Source organism: Crinia signifera, chromosome 12 (genome assembly GCF_055691185.1).
Source record: "Crinia signifera chromosome 12, ASM5569118v1, whole genome shotgun sequence".
Taxonomy (NCBI): Eukaryota; Metazoa; Chordata; class Amphibia; order Anura; family Myobatrachidae; genus Crinia; species Crinia signifera.
In genome coordinates, this window is record NC_139228.1 from 72220116 (window position 1) to 72246191 (window position 26076).

At 43.0% G+C, this 26076-nt stretch overlaps 1 protein-coding gene across 3 annotated transcripts in view; it reads right to left on the minus strand.

Annotated features, from left to right (window-relative positions):
- Positions 1-1782: 1782 nt before the first annotated feature.
- CHGA (chromogranin A) overlaps positions 1783-26076 on the minus strand; it is a 31731-nt gene continuing 7437 nt past the window's right edge. The window contains exons 4-9 of one of the 3 annotated variants that reach the window (XM_083166586.1): positions 25454-25547; positions 19615-19683; positions 7424-7519; positions 4990-5349; positions 3915-4318; positions 1783-2368 (exon numbers count right to left, since the gene is read on the minus strand). In XM_083166586.1, coding sequence (XP_083022712.1) covers positions 2285-2368; positions 3915-4318; positions 4990-5349; positions 7424-7519; positions 19615-19683; positions 25454-25547 — 1107 coding nt within the window. In that variant the 3' untranslated portion in view covers positions 1783-2284. Of the gene's footprint in view, positions 2369-3846; positions 4319-4989; positions 5389-7423; positions 7520-19614; positions 19684-25453; positions 25548-26076 lie in introns of all 3 variants that reach the window. The other 2 variants (XM_083166585.1, XM_083166587.1) reach the window with 2 other exon arrangements.

The following is a 26076-nucleotide window of genomic DNA, read 5'->3' on the forward strand; positions in this document are numbered from 1 at the left end:
AGGACCGAGATTGAGAACCACTGCTCTAGGTGAACAAGTATATAACTTTCGAAGACACCCGGCAGGGAGGTTGTTCCTAGCATATTGGAGAACTAACCACAGATTTTCTGATGAGTTCTCCACTGGGGCACCACCATTTGGCAGCTCCAGCACAGACGGTGAAAATCCTGAATGGGTCAAAATACAGACAAAGGACAAAATCCCGACATTTAAAATCCCGATAAGGTCAAAATAGCGACATATAGAATGTACAGGTGAAAAAGTCAACATGACTCCAGCTCGACGTGGGTTTTTTCACTTTTTTTTTTTTTTACCCAAATGTCGACACAGTCCACATGGACACAGTTGGAAGTGAACCGCATCGCTCAGCACACTTTTATTCTCCCACCACACCTAGTGGACGGTGGGGCAGGAAATACCGCCTGTCGGCACATGTAGGGTCAAAAAACAGTGGAAAAAAACAATGTCAACCTCGCGCCCTGTCGACCGTTTCACCTGTACATTCTATATGTCGGTATTTTGTCTTTGTCGGTATTTTGACATTGTCGGGATTTTTGACTGTATCCTGTTTAACCTGCACACATCAGCGGTTATTGCCAGGGGAAGGACTAATGGGCTTTATACAGAATTAAAAAAAGCTAGTTTAGGAATGTTCCCTTTTGTTACTGCTAATTACACACAAGATATAGAACAGGTCCTCGAGGCGCACTAATGGTCCAGGTGTTAGTGATATCCCTGCTTCCGCAGTATAATGTCTTTAGCTCGACCCTATTAAGATCGACACAAGCATTAGGTCGACAATTAAAAGGTAGACATGAGCATTTTTTTTTTTTTTTTTTAGCCGACAGGCGGTATTTCATGCCCTTCCACCCACTACAGCGTAGTGGGAGAATAAAATAGCGTGCCGAGCATAGCGATGCACCGTGCACGATGCAGCGAGCTAAGCGAGGGGACGCGGAACACTTAGACAGTGTCCATGTCGACTGTGTCAACATTTGGGACAAAAAATAAAAACCTTTAAAAATCTCATGACGACATTTTGACTGTTGACCTTTCCATTGTCAACCTAATGCTTGTGTCTACCTTCCAACCCTGTCTACCTTACCCATGTCGACCTATTTCAGGTGTCGACCTAAGGCCTCTCTACCTTCACTGGTTGACCCAATGCATGTCGACCTAAATTGGATCGACCCAATGACCCATACTGTACCTGCTTCAGCACAGGTGACTTAATTAGTACTTCAGCTATTTTGATTAAATCACCTCTGCTAAAGCCTGGATATCACTAAAACCTGCACTGTTATGCTGGGTGCACACTAATAAATGCATCTACAGACAGATCAGGCAGCGTGTTCTCCATTCACACTTCCCGTTCCGTGGGAACTGACATCACAAGTGGGCAGGGGAACTGACATCACAAGTGGACAGGCAAATTTGCATATGTCCGCCCACTGAGCTGTCGATCACTGGTGGCTCCCGATGCGGCTGTACGGTTGGTTGGCGGATCACCCATACACACAGCAGGATGTGCCGATATATCGGGGATCGTCTGTGTTGCAGAGCCGACGTGATATATCTGTGAACGCCGATCATAGATAGATTGCTCCTACACACTGGCCGATGGTGCAACAATATATCGGCCATCCAAGCAATATATCAGCCAGTGTAGGCATGCACACTGGACGCACCTGTAGTGTGCCTTGAGGACCAAGGTTGGGAATGCCTAAACGCTTCCTTCGGGGCGTGTTGCTAGTCTCCCGCTTCAAAATAACCAAGGCAACGTCAAGGAAAAATCCAACATTTTATTTCCCTTACTCATTTATATTTTTTAACAATATACGTCCGCTCCCAGGTTTAATCAAAAGGTAACAAGTTATTGCAATATGTTAATCTAACAAAAAATAATAATTATACTAAAAAGCATTAAACGTCCCAACTGAAGCTGTAATATAAAAATGACATAACCGTAGACTCAATGCCCAGGACATCAGACATATCACAGTGCCTTTTGGCGCCCCCATAAGAATGTGATAAAAAAAAAAGATCGATAGAACCAGTAACAGCCCCCCACCCCCTCCCAAAAAGAAGGATGATCCTGTGACAGCTGTGTCAGCTAACACTACATGACCTGCTAAAACGATAAATTAAATCTACTGTACGATTAACCCTACAGCTGCCGCTAGTGATTGCAGTGTATTTATGTCTCCGGCAGTTGTGGGGTTAACGTAGGAACAAATGTAGACTGTGCAATGGCAAAATAACAGTGGTTCTGCTCATTGGGGTGTCAGCCCCTCCTCAGATCATGCAGTCTGTGGGCGACATTCTCCAGTTCTGCCTCAATGGCTGCCAGACTCTCCAGCTCCTGGTCCTGAAACAATAGAACAGGCATCAGTACCGGACTTACTGGACATGCTGGGAGTTGTAGTTCTAGTTTAAAATAAAACCAAACACCGGGAACTTTGTAAAAAATACAACCCAGTTACTTTCTTGTAAATGAGCAAAGGGAGGGGAATATCTGTAAACATTTCCATGTGATGTCTGTTTCTCGTCACCATCTCTTGCATCCCAAAATCATTTGGGTTCAGCAGAATTCTAACAATGAAGAACCTAAAGCGTCAGCTATATAAGCAAAGGGCCTGTTCGCTAGGCTGCGCCGACCGTCCGTACAGCCGCGCTGAGAGCTGCTGCTGACTGACAGCTCAGTGGGCGGGCGCATGTAAATGCGTTCACCCATTTGTGGTCATTCCTGATGGATCGGGCAGCGTGTATGGAGAACAGGCTGTCCAATCCGTCTGTAGATGTATCTACAGGTGTGTGCCCAGCTTTAGATCTGGGTGGGGTGCGCTCAAACTGAAATCAAAATTGAAGTGTAAAAAATAAAGCAGTCTAATATCTGTGGGCTACATGCAGAAGCAGACTGTATTTACCCTGCTCAGAAACAATATCAATGTATTTTTTCCCCTTGCATTGCAACAAAGGAGTACCGCTCGCTAAGTAGTGTTCATTCGATGCTTAGCGAGTGGCTTAACCCCTTCAGTGGTGGGTTTTTCTGGGGCAGGAGTACCTAAATAGGACAGGTTTTTCCTGTCCCAGAAAAAACGTCCACTGACTGGGTAGATGGTTCCCAGCGTTCCCCTACCCTCCTGTGAACCCCCCTAGCCCCTCCGCTCCAGCGGTCTTCAGCGGAGCTCCCCTGCCGCTGCCAATCATACAAGCACACTGACCGGCAGCAGGCGCCAGGTTCGGGGCGGCTCGGGAGGACTCGGGCGCCCGAACACCCGAGCGATCCCGAGTCGTGCATAGCATCCCTTAGCCTGCCGTCATCTCTCCCGAAGAAATGGCGTCGGCAGGGGAGCTCCGGGGTACGAACGCCGGAGCGAAGGTGAGGGGGGGGGGTTACAACAGTGGAGGTGGGGAGGGAGCTGTCTGGTGAGGGTCACCGGTGAGGTGATGCGCCAGTGGTGCACACCTGCAGGCACCACTGGCGCACACCTGTAGGTTTGTGGCATGGCTGGAAATTTTCCGGGACTGCCCGATGCGGCTACGCAGCGTGGCCCATAAAATTTCCAGGACTGCCACTGAAGGGGTTAACGCTGCCCGCTGGGCGAACGCCCGCGCCATCGGTGGAGGAAAACCATCTGGTTCTACCCCATCGATGGCAAAACTTTTCTACATCGGCCTTAAACCGTCAATTATTATGAATCGTTAATGGCCATCCCTAGTCCGAACCCCCCTGACGACCCGATGAGGCCATGAACAGCTTTAGACTATTGAACTCTAGAACATGACATGGCAGCTTGTTAATGGTGATGTGTGATTGGCGTATTGCAACTGTGCCCAACATACCATTGTGTAGTGGACAATGGCCGTGCTGCAGCGTATTACTGTGATCCCTGTGATGTAATAACACCAACCTCGGGCTTCCGGGTGGCACTTCCCTCTTCCTTCCGCTCTTCTGGCCGCTTGGACATGTGAGATTGGCTTTCGCTGCTGTCCTCTCTCAGGTGCTGCTGCCACTGCCCGGAGTCTTCTCTCTCCTGGCTGCCGGGGTTGTATTTTTTGTCTTTAGGTGGAATCTTCATAGAATGATCTGGATCCTCCTCGCTATTGCTGGACGCTGCACACTTCTTGGCCCTCAGCTCCTTGGCGAGCTCATCCATTTTGTTCCAGCGTTTGGAATCTTCAAGGTTTTTCGATGAGAGGTCTTCGTCGCTGTTGGCCGAGTCTTCCTTGCAGTCAATCGTGTGGCTCTCTCGTTGGCTTTCTTTGCTGATTTCAGTGGTCTCTTTGTTGGATTCGTCAGGAATTCTCATGGAGTCTTAAAATAATAATAATGTACAAGTCAATGGCTGATAATCTGATAGAAAATTGTTTGTGTGTTCGCAACAAACTCAAGAATTACTAAACTGACCTTGATCAGGTTTTCACTGAAATGTTCCTTGAGATCCTCTGAGTAACATGAATCATCTCACTCTGAGTCATCTCTTCCATTGGGCTTAGTGAGCAGTTGCCCCGGGACCACAATATTCAAAAAGAGCCTATAACTGAGAAACCTTCCCGTTCCCTACCCAGCTGGACTGGCAGTTTATAGGTTGCCTTAAGGTGCCCATACACTAGTAAAATTTATCTTCAGATCTGGCTGGTTGGAACAAAAACATGGCTATGGATGAGTGACAGTTTGTCAGTTTTCCAGCATTTCCAAGCAAATGGTCAACTGTAATTTGCACTCATCCATAACCATGTTTTTGTTCCAACCAGACATCTGCAGATAAATCTGCGTGTGTATGGCCACCTTTACTGTGGCATAATTTGAATTGGGAGTACTATTGTTACTGCTCCCCTTCCCAGTGAGACCACACTTCTGTCCATACTACAGTTGCAGGGGGAAGGACACCATAGCTTGTGGCACAAAAATATCTCTGCAGGGGTGTTGTAAGAGAGGAGGAGGCCCTGTGCAGATTTTCACAGTGCTGCTACCATTGTACTTACTGTCCTCTCGCTGAGTATCATCCTCATCATTGTCCGTTTCGTTGCCCTCTTGCATCAGGTTTTCTTTCCCAGGATCACTGGCGTCATCAATCTGAGAAGCCTCTGGTTCTTTCTTGGATATCATCTCCTTCTCCTCAGATGTACGACCACCATTGGTCTCTTCTTGGTTGTCCTTGGGGAGTTCCATGTCATTGATTTCATCCGTGATGCGGTTGTCTATCTCTTCATCCTCGGAAGAGTCCTCCCTCTTACTGATCTCATTACTCTCCAGCTCCTCTTCGCTGTCCCCGTCCTGGGTGTGCTCGGAGCTCGCCCTTCTGTCCTCTTCTTCCTCAGGCTGCCGCTTGGCTTCCTCGCTTTCTGAGGATTTGCCGCGAAGAACAGAGGCGTCAGATTTATCTGCATAATAACGTATATGTTATTGCCAATCTATTTCTGTACAACTCGAGAGAACAAATAAATATATTGGGATAATCCATTGTGGACACTGAGAGGATAAGCTAAACGGGGAAATATGTTTAAATGAGAATTCTATCTAAGGGCGAAATTTACAAAAATGTGAAGTGTATTTCACTTGGGATGTTGCGATGGGCAATTCATCTACTTATTTACAGTATTTAGCACCTTCGAGAAGATAATAGATATCATTTGATTGGTTGCCCATAACAACATCCATTCTTTAATAGAGATATAGGTCATTAGGTCAAGCCACTTTAGGTCAACATGCATTGGGTTGACCACTGAAGGGCTTAGGTCAGTGGTAGTCAACCCTAGCCCTCGAGAGCTACCAACAGTTCACATTTTCCAGACAACCTAGCTGCTGCACTCATTAATCACTGACACATTTTAAAAGATCCACAGATGGAGCTAATTAGCTTATTTGTGATTCTGTGAGGAGACCTGCAAAACATGCACTGTTGGTAGCTCTCGAGGACTAGGGTTGGCTACCCCAGGCTTAGGTCATGGGTCTTCAAACTGTGGCCCTCCAGATGTTGTGAAATTACATTTCCCAGCTTGCCCTGACAGTTTTGGCATGCTATTATAGGAAAAAATGTGGCAATGCATGTTGGGACATGTAGTTTCCTAACATCTGGAGGGCCACAGTTTGAAGACCCATGGCTTAGGCCAAGATCTGATATAGATAGAGATGACATAGGTAGACAGGATTAGGAGGTCAACAAAAGAATTAGGATGACATTGGCAAGTCAAAAGGTCGACATGAGTTCACTTTTTTGGGGGGGGATGTTGACATAGTGGGCATGGGCACCGGCCAAGTGTGCCACTTCCCTCGGCACACTATTTTAGTCTCCCACCTTCATTCTGTAGTGGATGGTAGGGCATGAAATAGCGCCTGTTGGCACAAGTCAGCGTGAAAAACTCATGTTGACCTTTTGACTATCGACCTAACACTTGTGTCGACCTTCCAACTCTGATAACCTAGTGACAATATCCCCTTTAATAGAACTCCGATCTTCGTAAATTTCCCCCCTAAATGTCTGGAATGGGAGCTTGTATACATATTGTATAGGACTATCTGTAAGCCTTTGCCCCCTGCCAAGCCCGGGTGCTAGTTCTGGAGATTGTTGGTTGCTGCATCTTTTACCCAGGAGCGCGCAAAAGACATGAGCGTGCGCACTGGTCATTCGCAAAAGGCGGATCTTTCTGGTCAACTTAGTGAATTTACCCCTAAAGCTCCTGCAAGCCAAGACAGGTGATGTTGCCCATAGCAACCAATCAGATTCTGTCTATCCCTTGCTAGGATGCAATGCATCTGATTAGTTGCCATGACCAACATCGCCTTTTAATTTTCAGAAGCTAAAATTCACCCTTAGTTACACCCAAAGTATGTCATTGTAGGGCAGAAAGTGTAACTTTTAGATAAGGGGCACAACGTAGTGTTTTTGGTTTTTTTTAACCCTTTGAGTGCCAACATCTCTGCAAAATATCTTCTAAAAATGCCAGTTTCGCTCACGTTTGTTATATCCATTCAAATAAAAAAAAAAATGTTGTATAAAAAAAAAAAAAGATGATTATATTTCCTGTATAAGGTAACATTACAGGTCATTATGATGTATAAAAAAAAAAGTTTTCTTGGCAATTTTTGCACCTATTGCGGCAAAAAAAAAAAATCACCTGGCACTCAATGGGTTAATTTAAAAACCAAATTCACCGCACATTAGAGTCCAAAAAAAAAAAATCTATTTAATGACCCTGTTAACTGCAGATTAAAATCTGATTGTTGTTGATGATTAATCTAGACCTAAGATAACTAGATAAGGCACAAAACACCAATAAATTACAGGATTACAGTGATTAATCCCAGCATTATGTGTATCCCCATAGTGGGCATATCACATTAGCACTGGTGTACGGCGTGACCACACCACCAAGGTTACAGGCAGGTAAGGGATCTCAGAGTCGCGGTGACACTAACCGGAGAGATCTGCCTTGTTCTGCTTCTCAAGGGCGTCCGGAAGCTCTCCCCCGAACCCACCGCGCTTCTTCTGCTTCTGCAGCCGCTCCATGGCCCCTGTAACGGTCAAAGCGAATGAGGATCAGTTACATGGTGAAATATATTCCTAGAAATACAATGTTTCCTAGTGCGGGGATGGGGAATCTTCGGCCCTCCAGCTGTTGTTGAACTACACATCCCAGCATGCCCTGCTTCAGTTTAAGCATGGCCAAATAGCTAAATTGTAACAGGGCTTGCTGGGATGTGTAGTTCAACAACAGCTGGAGGGCCGAAGGTTCCCCATCCCTGTTCTAGTGGAAATAAAACATTTCTTAACAAACTGTTATAGTTTTCACACAGAAGACAATGGACTGGAGTTAATAGATTTGATTGTCAGCTCTTCTTCCCACACCGATTTAGTTTATTGACATCATGACTAGGGATGACCATCGATGATTAGAAATAATCAATGGTTTAAGGCCGATGTCGAATAGTTTTGTCATTGATGAAGGACAACCAGATGGTTTCCCACCATCAATGTCAAGCATAAACCAATAGTTTGTTTTTTCCCCAAAGGGCTGGGACACGGAGCATAGTTCCGCCTGACACCCGCAAACCCCCGCCCCCATATTTAATTGGCCCACAGGCCAATCAAAGAAAACGGATGACCATCAATATATAAAAACATTGCTGGTCATTCATTAAACATTCATACACAATCGATGGCCAGTTGCACTTTTGCATGGTTCTGTCACGGATAACTATATCAAAGATTCTTATCTAAACTAGGTTATGATCTTGCCACAATTATATTACTGTATAAGTAACAATTATCTAGTTATTAGTCGCTCTACTTTCTTCACCAATCCCTCACATCTTTTATTATACCCCCTTTTTTTATACAACTAATTTTTTACTTTTTCACTGTTTCACCTTTTTCATAACCCCCTTTTTGTTTTATTACAATATTTTTTTTGTCTTGTATATTATATATACAATTCCTTAATTTTTCATAACTACACCCACACTTGATGTTTCCTTAACCTGTTACTTAAACAGGCCCAGTAAATAAATGTCACCACACACACGCACACACACTAAAATTATTGTTATTCTCTCACCTTCACATACTTCTTATTGTATACCATTTATACTTCTTTGTACCCCTTTATTGCACTCTAACAAACACCATAGTCACTTCAAACTACTATTTTCTTAATAGTAATAAAAATAGCTTTTCCCATTTTTTTAATAACTTTTCTTCTTTAATTAACCGTTTTTACACACAGGCGCCACAGCGTGTGTCTCCAATGTAACATATAGATACTACCTCTCTTAAGGCCTTATTCTAGTTCACTCTGACAAAATACTTCTTAGATGGACAAAACCATGTGCACTGCAGGTGGGGCAGATGTAAAATGTGCAGACAGAATTAGATTTGGGTGAGTTATTTTGTTTCTGTGCAGGGAAAATACTGACTGATTTATTTTTACACTGCAATATAGTTCTCACTTTGAAGTAAAACCCCACCCAAATCTAATTCTCTCTGCACAAGTTACATCTGCCCCACCTGCAGTGCACATGGTTTTGTCCATCTAAGAACGATTTTGTCAGAGAGTGATCTAGAATAAGGCCCTTATTCTGGGTAAAATTTAATAGGATGAGAGAATTAGAAAGTGAGAGATTTGGTAAAAAATCTCCAGGTTTTTTTAAAAGCGGCAATCACTTACACTGCGACATCAAACTAGTTTTGCAGTGTACATGGTTGCCGCTTTAAAAAAAAATTTCTTACCAAATCTCTCTTTTTCAATCTCTCATCCTATTAAATTTTACCCAGAATATGAGAGGAAGTGTCTATATGTTAAATTGGAGACACGCTGTCGTCCTTCCGACCCGGTCAATCTTCAGTGGTCTACCTAATGTTTGTTGACCTGGTGACCGTATCCCATCCCAACGCCATGGTGAAAGGGTTGCAACCCTGCTTTGGAGTCAGGAACCACAGTTTGAGAACCACTGATCTAGAACAAGGTTTTGCAAATCCATTACCTAAACAAAGGTTTGGTCTTTCTTGGTTAAAAATCTCTAAAAACGTATTAAAAGTTAAGTAGTAACTTGTGGGGACCACAGCCTGGGAAGGGAACCCGCAGGTTTGCACGAATCGCGGTCACATATGATGAAACATACAGAAAAACTTATCAAAAACTCACACAAAAAAACCTTGCACCAACATTTTCACAATGACTTTTTGACGGTGTCAACCTTGGTTGAAGCGTGGTGAGCCCTCAAGGGTCTACGCTGACACTAATTAGGGGGGGGGGGGGTCACACATGGTGGAACATACAATATGACACCAACATATAAAGAAAAAAAAATCATGTGTCGAGTTTTCAACCTATTGACTGTCCTAGAACTGTACATCTTCTTTTTACCACACCTGTTACATTTAGAGGTAACGTTAAATCTCTAAAGTGGGAAAACTCCAAAACAAATGTGTCCCCTCTATGTGTAGTGTGGACGCATAGTACTTTATTACTGCCTCTCAGCTCTGTAGTTCTAAGTTCAATTCCCAGCTGTGAGCCATTAGTGTGGAGTTTGTATGTTCTTCCTATATTTTCATGGGTTTTGCCCTGAGCGCTCTAGTTTTCCTCCCAATTTATTGCAGCCAAGCATGGTCAAATAAATTTGAAAACAATTTTGTGTATTTTTACGGAAAATATAAAACAAAGTTTGGTCCAATTAAATGTTCTAAACCAAAGGAACCAGCGTGCGCCGTGGTAAACACCAGCAACAACATGAAAACCTTAACCCTTTCAGGTCCAACATCTAGTCAGGCTCAACAGCCCTAGCGCTACTAGCAGATCCAATGGCGAGCGACTTTAAAATAAGAACATTAACATCGTTCAACATTCAATGTAGACCATTTTTGAATAATTAAAAAGACATTAACCCCTTCCTGACAGAGCCAGTTTTTGCGTTCCTGACAGAGCCCTTTTTTTCAAATGTGACATGTATCACTTAAGTGGGGATAACTTTTTTTTGCTTTTACTTATCCCAGTGATTTTGAGATTGTTTTTTCGTGACACATTGTACTTCAAATTAGTGGTAAATTTGGGTCGATACAGTCTGTGTTTTTTTGTGAAAAATACCAAAATGTCGTAAAAAAATGGAAAATTTAGCAATTTGCAAAATGTTAAATTTTCTGCTTGTGAGACAAATAATCATACCACTCAAAATAGTTAATAACTAACATAGACCATATGTCTACTTTATGTTTCCATCATTATTTCAACTTCCTTTTAATTTTTTTGGACACTAGGAGGCTTACAATATGAATAGCAAATTCTCAAATTTTCAAGAAAATTTCAAACACTGATTTTTTTAGGGACCAGTTCAGTTCTGATGTGACTTTGAGGGACTTGTATGTGAGACACCCCCATAAATGATACCATTTCAAAAACTGCACCCCTCACAGTATTCAAAACAGCATTTTGGAAGTTTGTTAACCCTTTAGGTGTTTCACAGGAATTAAAACAAAGTGTAGGTGAAATTTCAAAATTTCATTTTTTTTGCAGATTTGCAATTTTAATACATTTTTCTAAGGAACACAGTACATTTTACTAGAGAAATGTGACTAAAAATTGATTCCCCCAATTCTTTTGTTTTCATAAATATCCTATATGTGGCCCTAGTGTGCACGTTGACCAAACCACAGGCTTCATAATAGAAGGAGCACCTACTTGATTTTGGAGCCTCCTTTTTATGAGATTATTTTTTAGGCACCATGTAGGTTTCTAGGCACCATAAGATGCTAAAATTTAGGAACCCCCCCACAAGTGACCCCATTTTGCAAACTACACCCCTCAGGGAATTCATCTAGGGGTATAGTGTACATTTCAAACCCCCAGGGGTTTCACCAATTTTGATACAACTGGGCAGTGAAAATGAAAAATTACATTTTTTTACACAAAAATGCAGTTCTGGCTCAAAATTTTTCATTTTCATAAGGTATGAAGGAGAAAAAGCACCCCAAAATCTGTGCCCCAATTTCTCCCGAGTACGGCAATGCCTCACATGTGACCAAAAAATACCATTTGGGTGCATGGCAGGACTCAGAAGGGAAGGAGTGATTTTTGGATTTTGCAGCTCAGATTCTGGTGGAATTTTGGTGGGTGCTATGTCGCATTAGCAAGACCCCCCAAGCACCAATACAGTGGAACCCCCCCACAAGTGACCCCATTTTGCAAACTACACCCCTCAGGGAATTCATCTAGGGGTATAGTGTACATTTCAAACCCCCAGGGGTTTCACCAATTTTGATACAACTGGGCAGTGAAAATGAAAAATTAAATTTTTTACACAAAAATGCAGTTCTGGCTCAAAATTTTTCATTTTCATAAGGTATGAAGGAGAAAAAGCACCCCAAAATCTGTGCCCCAATTTCTCCCGAGTACGGCAATGCCTCACATGTGACCAAAAAATACCAGTAGGGTGCATGGCAGGACTCAGAAGGGAAGGAGTGATTTTTGGATTTTGCAGCTCAGATTCTGGTGGAATTTTGGTGGGTGCTATGTCGCATTAGCAAGACCCCCCAAGCACCAATACAGTGGAACCCCCCCACAAGTGACCCCATTTTGCAAACTACACCCCTCAGGGAATTCATCTAGGGGTATAGTGTACATTTCAAACCCCCAGGGGTTTCACCAATTTTGATACAACTGGGCAGTGAAAATGAAAAATTACATTTTTTTACACAAAAATGCAGTTCTGGCTCAAAAATTTTCATTTTCACAAGGAATGAAGGAGACAAAGCACCCCAAAATCTGTGCCCCAATTTCTCCCGAGTACGGCAATGCCTCACATGTGACCAAAAAATACCATTTGGGTGCATGGCAGGACTCAGAAAGGAAGGAGTGATTTTTGGATTTTGCAGCTCAGATTCTGGTGGAATGTTGGTGGGTGCTATGTTGCATTAGCAAGACCCCCCAAGCACCAATACAGTGGAACCCCCCCACAAGTGACCCCATTTTGCAAACTACACCCCTCAGGGAATTCATCTAGGGGTATAGTGTACATTTCAAACCCCCAGGGGTTTCACCAATTTTGATACAACTGGGCAGTGAAAATGAAAAATTACATTTTTTTACACAAAAATGCAGTTCTGGCTCAAAATTTTTCATTTTCATAAGGTATGAAGGAGAAAAAGCACCGCAAAATCTGTGCCCCAATTTCTCCCGAGTATGGCAATGCCTCATATGTGACCAAAAAATACCAGTTGGGTGCATGGCAGGACTCAGAAGGGAAGGAGTGATTTTTGGTGGTGGAATGTTGGTGGGTGCTATGTCGCATTAGCAAGACCCCCAAAGCACCAATACAGTGGAACCCCCCCACAAGTGACCCCATTTTGCAAACTACACCCCTCAGGGAATTCATCTAGGGGTATAGTGTACATTTCAAACCCCCAGGGGTTTCACCAATTTTGATACAACTGGGCAGTGAAAATGAAAAATTACATTTTTTTACACAAAAATGCAGTTCTGGCTCAAAAATTTTCATTTTCACAAGGAATGAAGGAGACAAAGCACCCCAAAATCTGTGCCCCAATTTCTCCCGAGTACGGCAATGCCTCACATGTGACCAAAAAATACCATTTGGGTGCATGGCAGGACTCAGAAAGGAAGGAGTGATTTTTGGATTTTGCAGCTCAGATTCTGGTGGAATGTTGGTGGGTGCTATGTTGCATTAGCAAGACCCCCCAAGCACCAATACAGTGGAACCCCCCCACAAGTGACCCCATTTTGCAAACTACACCCCTCAGGGAATTCATCTAGGGGTATAGTGTACATTTCAAACCCCCAGGGGTTTCACCAATTTTGATACAACTGGGCAGTGAAAATGAAAAATTACATTTTTTTACACAAAAATGCAGTTCTGGCTCAAAATTTTTCATTTTCATAAGGTATGAAGGAGAAAAAGCACCCCAAAATCTGTGCCCCAATTTCTCCCGAGTATGGCAATGCCTCATATGTGACCAAAAAATACCAGTTGGGTGCATGGCAGGACTCAGAAGGGAAGGAGTGATTTTTGGTGGTGGAATGTTGGTGGGTGCTATGTCGCATTAGCAAGACCCCCAAAGCACCAATACAGTGGAACCCCCCCACAAGTGACCCCATTTTGCAAACTACACCCCTCAGGGAATTCATCTAGGGGTATAGTGTACATTTCAAACCCCCAGGGGTTTCACCAATTTTGATACAACTGGGCAGTGAAAATGAAAAATTACATTTTTTTACACAAAAATGCAGTTCTGGCTCAAAAATTTTCATTTTCACAAGGAATGAAGGAGACAAAGCACCCCAAAATCTGTGCCCCAATTTCTCCCGAGTACGGCAATGCCTCACATGTGACCAAAAAATACCATTTGGGTGCATGGCAGGACTCAGAAAGGAAGGAGTGATTTTTGGATTTTGCAGCTCAGATTCTGGTGGAATGTTGGTGGGTGCTATGTTGCATTAGCAAGACCCCCCAAGCACCAATACAGTGGAACCCCCCCACAAGTGACCCCATTTTGCAAACTACACCCCTCAGGGAATTCATCTAGGGGTATAGTGTACATTTCAAACCCCCAGGGGTTTCACCAATTTTGATACAACTGGGCAGTGAAAATGAAAAATTACATTTTTTTACACAAAAATGCAGTTCTGGCTCAAAATTTTTCATTTTCATAAGGTATGAAGGAGAAAAAGCACCCCAAAATCTGTGCCCCAATTTCTCCCGAGTATGGCAATGCCTCATATGTGACCAAAAAATACCAGTTGGGTGCATGGCAGGACTCAGAAGGGAAGGAGTGATTTTTGGTGGTGGAATGTTGGTGGGTGCTATGTCGCATTAGCAAGACCCCCAAAGCACCAATACAGTGGAACCCCCCCACAAGTGACCCCATTTTGCAAACTACACCCCTCAGGGAATTCATCTAGGGGTATAGTGTACATTTCAAACCCCCAGGGGTTTCACCAATTTTGATACAACTGGGCAGTGAAAATGAAAAATTACATTTTTTTACACAAAAATGCAGTTCTGGCTCAAAATTTTTCATTTTCAGAAGGTATGAAGGAGAAAAAGCACCCCAAAATCTGTGCCCCATATTCTCCCGAGTACGGCAATGCCTCACATGTGACCAAAAAATACCAGTTGGGTGCATGGCAGGACTCAGAAGGGAAGGAGTGATTTTTGGATTTTGCGGCTCAGATTCTGGTGGAATGAATGGTGGGTGCTATGTGGCATTAGCAAGACCCCCGAAGCACGGTGAAATGATGAACCTAAAAATCCATAGATGTGTGGTATATTTTAAAACACTCCTTTATACATAGGCCGGGTTTGTCGGGGCAAGTGTCACACTGGAAAATAGTTTGCTTTCTTATTCCCTTTTTATAGCAAACTTTGCACCTTTTTTGTGTCCTGCCCTTTTTTCCAGTGGAGGGGATTTCATCAGGAAAATGCTGCCCTGGTACAATACGGGGGCCAGTACTAGAAGTACTGGGGCCCTCTGCCTGCTGGTTCCCAAATACTAGGCCCTTTATGACTTCCTCTTGAAAGTGCATAAATGTCCCCCTTTGGCCGGTAGAACGGAATAGCACGTAAGCGTTATACAGTGCCATCTGGATGATATACACGGCCAGCTTCTTGTACCAGATTTTTGTTTTCCGCAGGGCACTGTACGGCTTCAGTACCTGATCTGAAAGATCCACTCCGCCCATGTACCTATTGTAATCCAGGATACAATTAGGTTTTGAGGTGTGGGTACTGGTACCTCGTACAGGGACGGAGGTGGTACTGTCTCCGTGAATTGTTGTCAGTATAAGGACATCCCTCTTGTCCTTATATTTGACCAACAACATATTTTCGGTGCATATTCCCCTGCTTTCACCCCTTCTCATTACTTGGGCAATGTGCGTTTTTGGGAGGCCTCTTTGGTTCTTGCGCACAGTACCGCAAGCTGCTGTACCTCTTGAACCAAGGGCCTTAAACAGGGGGATGCTGGTGTAAAAGTTATCCACATAGAGGTGATAACCTTTATCCAGGAAGGGGTGCACTAAATCCCAGACAATTTTTCCACTAACACCTACGAGGGAGGGGGGGCATTCTGGCGGTTCAATTCTTGAATCCTTCCCTTCATATACCCTAAACCTGTGGGTGTACCCTGAGGTGCTTTCACACAGCTTATACATTTTTATGCCATACCTTGCCCTCTTACTGGGAAGGTACTGGCGGAATTTAACCCTTCCTTTAAAATGTATAAGGGACTCGTCTATGCAAATGAATTTATCTGGGATGTACATCTCTTCAAATTTGGCACTGAAATGATCAATGACCGGCCTGACTTTGAATAGCCGGTCAAAGGTGGGATCATCTCTGGGTGGGCACTGTGCAAAAATTTAAGGATCGTCTCAAATCGAGCCCGGGGCATGGCCATACGGTAAAATGGGGTGCTGTACAGAACATCTGTACTCCAATATTGCCTAATTTCTGGCTTTTTTACTATGCCCATATGAAACACCAGACCCCAAAACGTCATCATCTCTACTGCATCTACAGGGGTCCACCTAGCAAATGATGACGTGGGGTTTTGAGCAATAAACTGCTGGGCATATAAATTAGTTTGGTCCACCATTAAATTTATAAAATCATCAGAGAAAAATAATTTGAAAAAGTCAATTTCTCTGAGACCTGTGGAATCAAATTGGATTCCTGGCATGGCCAAAAACTCAGGAACCTGGGGCTCAAAATTGTCTGGTGGTGGGGTCCATACGAGATCAATTATTGGGGGGGGGGTCTCAGCTGCTCTACGGGGGCGTCTTTGAGGGGGTCCCTCATCACTAGAGGAGGAAGAGGAGCTTAAGACGAAGCCTTCAAATTCCCCGCTTGCATCACTGGCTGTGTCAGAGGCAAGCATGGCATATGCCTCCTCCGCTGAATACATTCTTCTGGATGACTGGGATGATATTTGGGATGACATTTGGGATGCCATTTTTATTTTTGTGTTACTGGTAGTGAAATGTTTCAACACGTGTATAGTGTAGGGGGGGGTACAAACTTTATTTCAACCCGGGGGGTATGTAGTGTGTAGTGTGTATGTAGTGCAGAAAAAAAAAAATACTTTATACAAAAAAAAAAAAATTGAAGGGGTTAAAAAAAAAAAAATTTGAAGGGGTTAAAAAAAAAAAAAAAAAAAGGTCCTGCGCCAAAAATTGAGCACAGATGTTGGTCAGTAACGTCCGTCACTGAACAGCGCTCAAAGGCAACAGGAATTTGATCAAAAAAAAAAAATCAACCCTGTGCCGAAAAAGCTGATCAGTGATGTACGTCACTGATCAGCGCACAGTGGCCACAGGACACCCACAAAATCACAGTGTGTGTAAAAAAAAAATTAAAAAAAGACCCCACAGCAGCCTCAAAAAAAAAAAAGGTGATCAGTGATGCGACACTGATTACCAGTGAGGGGCAGCAGGTGCACAACCTTTGGTGCAACTGACAGTGCAACTGGCAGCAACTGGCAGGTATATATAAAAAAAAAAAAAAACCTCTGCACCCCCAAAAAGTTGCTGATCACCTCAGATATAGTGATCAGCACAAAAGGCGGGGGCAGCAGACACAAAATTTAGCACTCTCTATCACTCTCTGTCACTATCTCTCTCTATCTCTCACTATCTATCACTCTATGACACTGCAGCAGCAGCACTGACAGTTATATATATGAAAAATAACCCCTGCACCCCCAAAAAGTTGCTGGGGGTGCACAAAATGGGGGCAGCAGACACAAAATATAGCAGTCTCTATCACTCTCTGTCACTATCTCTCTCTATCTCTCTATCTCTCACTATCTATCACTCTATAACACTGCAGCAGCAGCACTGACAGGTATAAATATATATAAAAAAAAACCTGCGCCCCCAAAAAGTTGCTGATCAGTTAATTTATACTGATCAGCACAAAAGGGGGGGCAGCAGTCATTTATATAAAAAATATATAGCACAATCTGTCACTATCTCTCTCTATCTCTATCTCTCTATCTATAACTATATCACACTGCAGCAGCACAAAATATAGCACTCTCTGACACTATCTCTCTCCATCTCTCTCTATCTATCTCTCTCTATCTAACGCTATTACACTGCAGCAGCACAAGTTCACAACACAGGAAGTCACAAGTAGTAACAGGATCCAGGAAGCATCCAGCACACTACAAGCAGTGATGAAGCAGTGATCAGGTAAGTATTTTGCTCGGTTCAGGTCAGTATACTGCGGCAGCTAGGCACGGTGACCGCACTGCACGCAATTCCAGACCGGAATGGCGTCTGCAGTGCAGTCACCGTTAGTTTAAATCCCCCTCCTTGGCTGTGATTGGTCCGTCGGTCCGACGAACCAATCACGGCCTTTGGGGGCGGGCGGGGTGAGGTGGGGTGACACCAGTGTCACCCTTACACCCCGCGGTGATTGGTGCTGTACTTTACAGCACCAATCACCTCCGATCGCGTGTCACCGGCGAACGTTATTCGCCGGTGACACAGAAAACGCTGTAATTGGCTGTTCACACTGAACTGCCAATCACAGCGATCGCCGACGTGGGGGAGGCATCGCAGCCCCCCCTGGGCATGCAGGGACATGTCTGCTGTCAGGGACAGCAGACATGTTGAAACTGTCACCGCGTCTATAGACGCGGTGACAGTTACAAGCCATGACGTACATTTACGCCATGTGTCGGGAAGTACTTCCCGACCATGACGTAAATGTACGTCAAATGTCGGGAAGGGGTTAAACCAAGACTGTTTGAATTGTAAATAAAAAAAAAAAAAAAATTTGGACTGCAAAGGGTTAAATAGTATTTGGCAACACTTATGTACGGTGAGCAATTCACCAGCTCTCAATGGTGCCGGTGTTTTGAGAGGTGCGGATCATTTTTTTTACCGTAATTAGATAGACCGTCAACAAGTCGACCACTACTGGTCGCCATGAGTCTGTTTTTCGTGTTTTTGAATTAAAAATGAAAGCAGGCACTGGGTGCAATGCGAATATTCCCCATAAGGATGTGAGAGAGTGCGCACAGTCCGTGGGGAGTAGGTAGAGTCTTTGAGAGTTTGGCTGCTTCCCCAGCCCTGTACAGACTGCTGAGGAGATGGATCCTGCTTACAGCAGATGACGGCTCTATAAATAGCGCCTCCATCTCTATGACAATTTCTCTCTGTGAGCCGCTGGGATTAGGATGCCGGTTCTCAAACCTGATGGGGTAGAACTGAAAGCTAGAGAAGTCCTTGCCATTCAGCACTCCGCTTAATGAGATTGTCTCCCTTATCTAACATATCAGCACCTAATCTGCCATTGCAAGCTGGTATTTCACGGCAATACAGAAATATCTAAGTATATTGATAAATTACAGGACACGGTGTACGGCACTATTAAAAAGTATCTATTCACTCCAATCAAAAAGGTTTTCTTTTGAATTGTACATGGTTGATCAGCGGCTGCTGCCATATTTCTGGAAACATCAGGCACACCTGCCACTGTTATAGAATGTAATGGTACAATAAGTAACTATATAAAGCTACTTGTACTTAGATTTTTTTTTTTTTCAATGTAGTGCACAATCACACATCCAAACCCCGCGCTGCAACACACTACATAGATCTGCTCAGCTGCAATGCGGACATGCTTACAATAGCAGAATAATACAGTGTCTTGAGTGTCTGACTGCCATGCCACATGCAATGGGTTTGAATCCCAGGTATGTCGGCATTTTGAAATGTAATTAAGGACAGTTAAACATTCTTCATAGTTAGAGAAGTATTAGGTCGACATGCATTGGGTTGACAGGGCTTAGTTTGACACCTCAAATAGGTAGACATGGCTATGGTCAACACAAGAATTAAGTCGACAATGGGAAGGTCGACATTAATTTTCTCACTTTTTTGTCGACATAGACACCTTGAAGGTGTACCGCGTCCCCTCGCACGGGGCACAGTGCCGAGACCATTATATTCTCCCACAAAACCTGTCGGCACAAAAAAAAAAAACACCTTTTGAGTTTCCCATTGCCGACATAACGCTTGTGTGGACCTTCCAACAAACAGGCTGTGGCACTTTCTGCACCAGGAACATAATATTGCACCAGGGTGCATTACCTTGAGCTGCGAGGTCCTGGAGTTCTTTCAACAGGTTCTGGTGTCGGAGGATGGAAATAATCCTTTCATCTGTAAGAAGTGTGATAATAAATGACATGGCACAAAGAGAAACGTAATGACAACTGCTGACACCGCAATGGTCAAACTCCACCCCCACCTTAATCAGCCGGACTGCGCGTTGTAGGCGGTGCCTGATTAACCAACAGGCTGATTAGAATTTTCTGTAGCAAGCAAAGGCGTATTTTCCACCATGCAACCTATGCACCTGCCTAGTGCCCAGCAGGCCCCAAGGGGCCCCATAAATATATCCTGACCATCCGAAATGTTCCCAGAGGACCATTGCGTGCCCACATTCACAAAGTCCCTTTGATGTTCTTTGTTAGGATAAAAGAATGTTTACTGTGACCCAGGTATTGATCCTACTTCCAAAAGTCCTAGAGCCAGATTCCGATATGTACGCAATGCCGATGTTCACGCAGCTGAGCATTTATCGGTAGACTGTGCATGCGCGGTTCGGAGCCAATCAGGAGAGGCAGTGGTAGCTCCTGATTCGCTGTCGGGCCGCGAGCTACAATTGGCTCGCTAGCCACCTCGAGTTTTGAAATAGCCCCAGACCTGCTCTGATACAGCCGGGTGGGTTGTCCACCACTCTGCTCGGCTGTTAACGTTACCGCGCATGGTAACGGGGGAGAGGGGGAGTAAGGGAATTGAAGGAGGGGTAATCCCCTGTGGCAACGAGCATGTACCCCTGACAATGAGCATTTAACCCTGGGCAAAGAGCATATAACCCCTGGCAACGAGCATGTAGGTAAGCGGCACTTATGTATGTGGCTACTACACTTTTTTTTAAAATGTCAAGTCCTGGTATAGCCCCTGTTTAGACAGATTTGGATATTTAGGTCAAAGTCAAGCTACCTGGCAAGACAGAGCCTTATATAAAAGTGATGGCCTGCACCCATCTTCAAGGGGAGCGAGAATATTAAGTGAGAAGTTTGGAAGCTTCATAAGCAACTTTTTAAACTATCAGAGGGGGGCAGTGAACCAAATAAGAATGAAGAAATCTGCTCCCCCAACAAAGGACAGCAGGCAAATCGAACAGGAAGCCTATCTACTGCAACAGTAGATAATGCCAATCAAAACCGAATAGATAAAGGCAGAAAGATGAACATAGCTAGCAGCAGGAGAAGCACAAACACAACTTTAAGAGCTATGTGTGCAAATGCTAGGAGCTTAGGAAATAAAATCCCAGAACTAATTGCAATAATGACAAGGGATGAACTGGATATTGTGGCTATTACAGAGACATGGTGCAATGAAAATCATGACTGGGACATAGCTATACCAGGATATACTTTATTTAGGAAGGACAGAATGGGAAAAATTGGAGGAGGGGTTGCAATATATGTGAAAAAAATATATAAAGACTACCTTAATACAAAGTATTGAAGAAATAACGGAGGCCCTTTGGGTGACCATAGAAACAGGGGAGAAGGTGATTCTTCGTATAGGGGTGATCTACAGACCACCAGGTCAGGAAGAGTAACTAGACAAGAGCCTATTGCATCACATCAATAAAATGGCATTAAAAGGAGAGGTGATAATCATGGGAGACTTTAATCTACCTGATGTAAACTGGGAGCTGCCTGTTGTAAGTTCCACCAGAAGTAGGGACATGCTGAATTCCTTGCAAGGAGCATCCCTCCAGCAATTTGTGAGGGAGCCCACTCGTAAGGACGCAATATTAGACTTAATACTTACAAATGGTGACAGAATATCTGACATAAATGTGGGTGAAAATCTGGGATCCAGTGACCATCAAGCAGTATGGTTCAAAATAAAGACAGAGACTGACTCATCGCACACAAAAACAAAGGTGTTAGATTTTAGGAAGGCTGATTTTGTAGAGATGGGAAACTCTGTAAGGGATTCTTTGGCAGAGTGGAAGAACTTGGAAGGAGTGCAGGATAAGTGGGAAAAAATAAAAAGTGCAATTCTAAAAGCAACAGAACTTTGTGTCAAAAGAGTTAGGAAACACAAGAACAAAGAGTTAGGAACACAAGAAAAAAGAAAGCCATTGTGGTTTGCAAAAGAAATAGCAAGTATTGTGAAAGCAAAAAAGTTGGCCTTTAAGAAATTTAAGCAGACTCAGAAGAATGAGGACAAAGAGGTGTATCTTGTTAGACAGAAGGAGGCTAAGAAGGTAACCAGATGTGCAAAAGCACAGGCTGAAGAGAAAATGGGAAAAAGAGAATTTTTCACGATGTTTGCTTAGATAGGATACTCCTGTATTCATGTGTATATAGATAAAGGTGAAAAAATAGAGAGCGCCACACACCTGAAAAGTTTTTGATTATAGAAAAGGTGTGTGGCGCTCTCTATTTTTTCACCTTTATCTATATACACATGAATACAGGAGTATCCTATCTAAGCAAACATCGTGAAAAATTCTCTTTTTCCCAGTTATTATAGTCAATTTCCAGAATTGCATCTGGGAGCAGCCTTACCACTTAGTCATTGATCTAGAAAAATCTCTCAACACCTTCATGTGTGTTTATAGATAGAAAGGTGGAGGAATTTTTTAATAAGTATTTTTGCGCCTGATTGTTTCTGTTGTTTTGAAGAGAAAATGGCCCAGTCAGTGGGTAAAGGTGTTTCTGTTGTTTTGAAGAGAAAATGGCCCAGTCAGTGGGTAAAGGGGGAAAACTTTTTTTTTAGGTATATAAAAGTTAAAGGAGAAAAACAAAAAGTGGAATAATTAGACTGAAGACAGAGAGTGGAAGTTTTCTTGAGGGGGACAATGTTATAGCAGATAATATTAATAATTATTTCTGCTCAGTATTCACTGCTGAAAGAGAGGGGAAGGGGCCACAGTTAAGTTGTAAGTATAGTCAGAAAACTGAGGGAGAGACAAGTATATTTACAGAGGAGAAAGTCCTCACAGAACTCTCAAAACTGAAAGTGGATAAATCAATGGGGCCAGATGGGATACATCCAAGGATACTAAAAGAGCTTAAAGGGGAGCTGGTAAAACCAATAACAGAATTATTCAACCAGTCACTAGCTACTGGAGTAATCCCAGAGGACTGGAAAACAGCGAATGTAGTCCCACTGCACAAAAGTGGAAGCAAGGAAGAGGTAAGCAACTATCGACCAGTGAGCCTTACATCAGTAGTAGTGAAATTGATGGAAACACTCTTAAAATAAAGAGTTGTAGAATATCTCAAAACCAGCAATTTACAGGATCCAAAACAGCATGGGTTTACTGGGAGAAGATCATGTCAAGAAATTACTTTTTTGACTGGGTGACTAAAGTAATAGATCAATGTGGGGCTGTAGATGTAGCTTATCTAGACTTTAGTAAAGCTTTTGACACTGTCCCACATCGCAGACTGTTAAATAAACTTGAAAGCTTGGGATTGGATTCTAAGATAGTTGAATGGATAAGAGCGTGGTTGCAGGACAGAAAACAGAGAGTTGTAGTAAACGGAGTACAGTCAAATGAGGGAAAGGTTACAAGTGTAGTACCCCAGGGATCTGTACTTGGACTGGTGCTTTTTAATATCTTTATTGGTGATATTGCAAATGGAATTGAGGGTAAAATGTGCCTTTTTGCAGATGACACAAAGGTATGCAACAGGGTAGACACACCAGGAGGGGTAAAACAAATGATTGAGGATCTAGGTAGATTAGAGAAATGGTGAAAAGAATGGCAACTACAGTTAAATGCCAAAAAATGCAAAATCATGCACTTGGGTCTCAGAAATCCAAAGACTAAATATAGTATAAATGGCACTATAATGGAAACTACTGAGGAAGAGAGGGATCTAGGTGTCACTATTTCAGGGGACTTAAAAGCAGGTAGCAATGTAACAAAGCAATGAAGAAGGCAAGTCAGATGCTTGGTTGCATAGGGCGAGGTATCCGCAGTAGAAAGAAAGAAGTAATAATGCCACTGTATAGGTCATTGGTACGACCTCACCTAGAGTATTGTGTTCAGTTCTGGAGGCCATATCTCCAGAAGGATATAAATACATTAGAGACTGTACAAAGAAGAGCAACTAAAATGGTGCATGGACTACATCACAAAACGTACCAGGAAAGACTAAAAGATCTTAATATGTATACTTTAGAGCAGAGAAAGGAAACGGGGGACATGATAGAAACTTTCAAATATATCAAGGGCTTTAACAAGGTACAGGTGGGAGACATTCTTCACAGGAAAAGGAGCAACAGAACACGAGGACATGCACTGACACTAGAGGGAGGAAGATTCAGGGGAAATGTGAGGAAGAATTACTTCACAGAACGAGTAGTAGATAAGTGGAATAGCCTCCCAACAGAGGTGGTAGACGCAAATACAGTAGTACAATGTAAACATGCTTGGGATAGGCATATTGATATCCTTACAAAAAAATAAGGATCAAATATGGTTTGAGGTAACATGTTTAAAAAAAGGGGCAGACTTGATGGGCCAAGTGGTTCTTATCTGCCGTCAAATTCTATGTTTCTATATATACTATTGGGCTAGATAACTGATATATTCAAATACCATACAAGTTTGTTAAAAAGCAGACCCCGCTTTTCCTGCAATAAGGTGGAGAAGCGGGCACTCACATCATCCAAATGTATTATGCAGCCCACTGCCAATAAGGAGAGCCGTTATGTCCACAGTCCATGCCGATCCTTATTGGCACCCCTGTCAGGACTGCAAATGCGCCTTATAAAAAAAAAAAGGCTCTCTTCCCCCTTCTTTTGGGACATGACAATGCTAGTGGCTTTTATGGGTGACAGGCATTCATACATTTGAATACAAAAAATATTTGGAAGGGTAACCAGCGCTAATAACAGACAGAAATGAATACTATCTGTGAAAAAGGGTGTCTGCTTCCTTTAAATATTCCACAGGGTCTTACACCAGCATAGAAGGATCCCACTGTTCTTGGAAACTAAATGAAAGTTGACTGACATTGGCATTCTATTTTTTGTATTGAAGTGTAATTAAGGTTGGGTGTCTCCCTTCCTAGGGAGACCTACTGCTTTAGCGCAAGGTCTGGATTGACACCATTTGTATTATAGGCATTCATACATTGCCCGTGGCGCAAACACCACTAAGGCTTCCCAGGGACTGCGGTGCAGAGTGTTAGTTGCCAGGCTGCCCCCCCCCCCCCCACACACACACACACACACACACATTTTCTATCAAATATGCATGTATAAGCAAAATCTTCCAAAATATCATTTTTTTAAATCATTTTAAACAGGAGAACGTGATTCCCTGTGTGTTGCCGGTTAGACAGCTGGGTATTGGGGTGCTCAGAAAGGATTTTGATAGGCCAGTGGCTCCCAATGCACCCTTGAATATCAGCATTTGTACAAGGCACCCCATGTCAAAAAGTTTATTTTGTATAAATAAAAAAAATTAAGTAAATTCTGCTTAACTGTCACCTTCAGGTTCAGTTATGTGGTGGGGAACATAGCTGTGGTTCTAATTGTCCATACAGTTTATGATTGTCAGCCACCAGCTCTGGTTTTGCCTATCACTTTGAGCATAAATAATTTGTTTTGGTTGTGGCTTAGGTATTTGGGCATTGTGCTATGGTTACTCAAAGTGCATTGTTGTCTTTGATGTCACAAAATATTCATTAATTAGAGTTTGTGGAGAAACACAGGAACATTTTTCTTGGCTTAGGATTGTGTCTGACGTTAATTATGACAATGCTCGGGAGTATGACGTCATGGTATGGGTGTTTGCATTGATCCTTCTCACTTTCATACATAAACGAAAATCATAGGAATATTGCTTCATCTGAGAAGAACCTGGACGGATCACAGTACTCACCTCCTCTTAGTGTTTCTAGACAGTCCTGGCTAATGGGGACAGGATTGGGTTTGGACAGGGTGCCGGAAATGACTTCCACAACGCATTTCATCACCTGGCAGAAGACAAAGAACAAGACTTAATGTACAGTCCCTGGTGCACAGGTATTTGTACAAAGAAGTATTGTAACCCATAGCAACCAGTCACATCTGTCCCTTTTCTATTAACGTTTAAAAAAAAAAAAAAAAACAGTTCAGTGAATGTTTTACAAAAGAATCATTACTATTTGCTTAGAGACCCATTATAAAAACTACCAAATATGGGGTTTAATATGAATCGGATAAAGTTAAATATTAAACAACTAACCTCCCAATCCAATAGTAGCATATGGTATGTGGATATAAGAATTCTACATACTCAGGAGAAGGATATAAAACCACTACAAGAGACATTACATTCATGACGGAAGGCTACAATGGGGAGACGGTCAACAAAGAGTGGAGGAAATGTGGCACAACAGGAATATTCCCAAGATCAGGACCACAAAGTTGATGACAAGAAGAAAACTCATCAGGGTGGCTACAAAGAGGCCCATGGCAACATTAAGGAATTTCTCGCTGGTTAGGTCTATGGGGGTAGTGGCA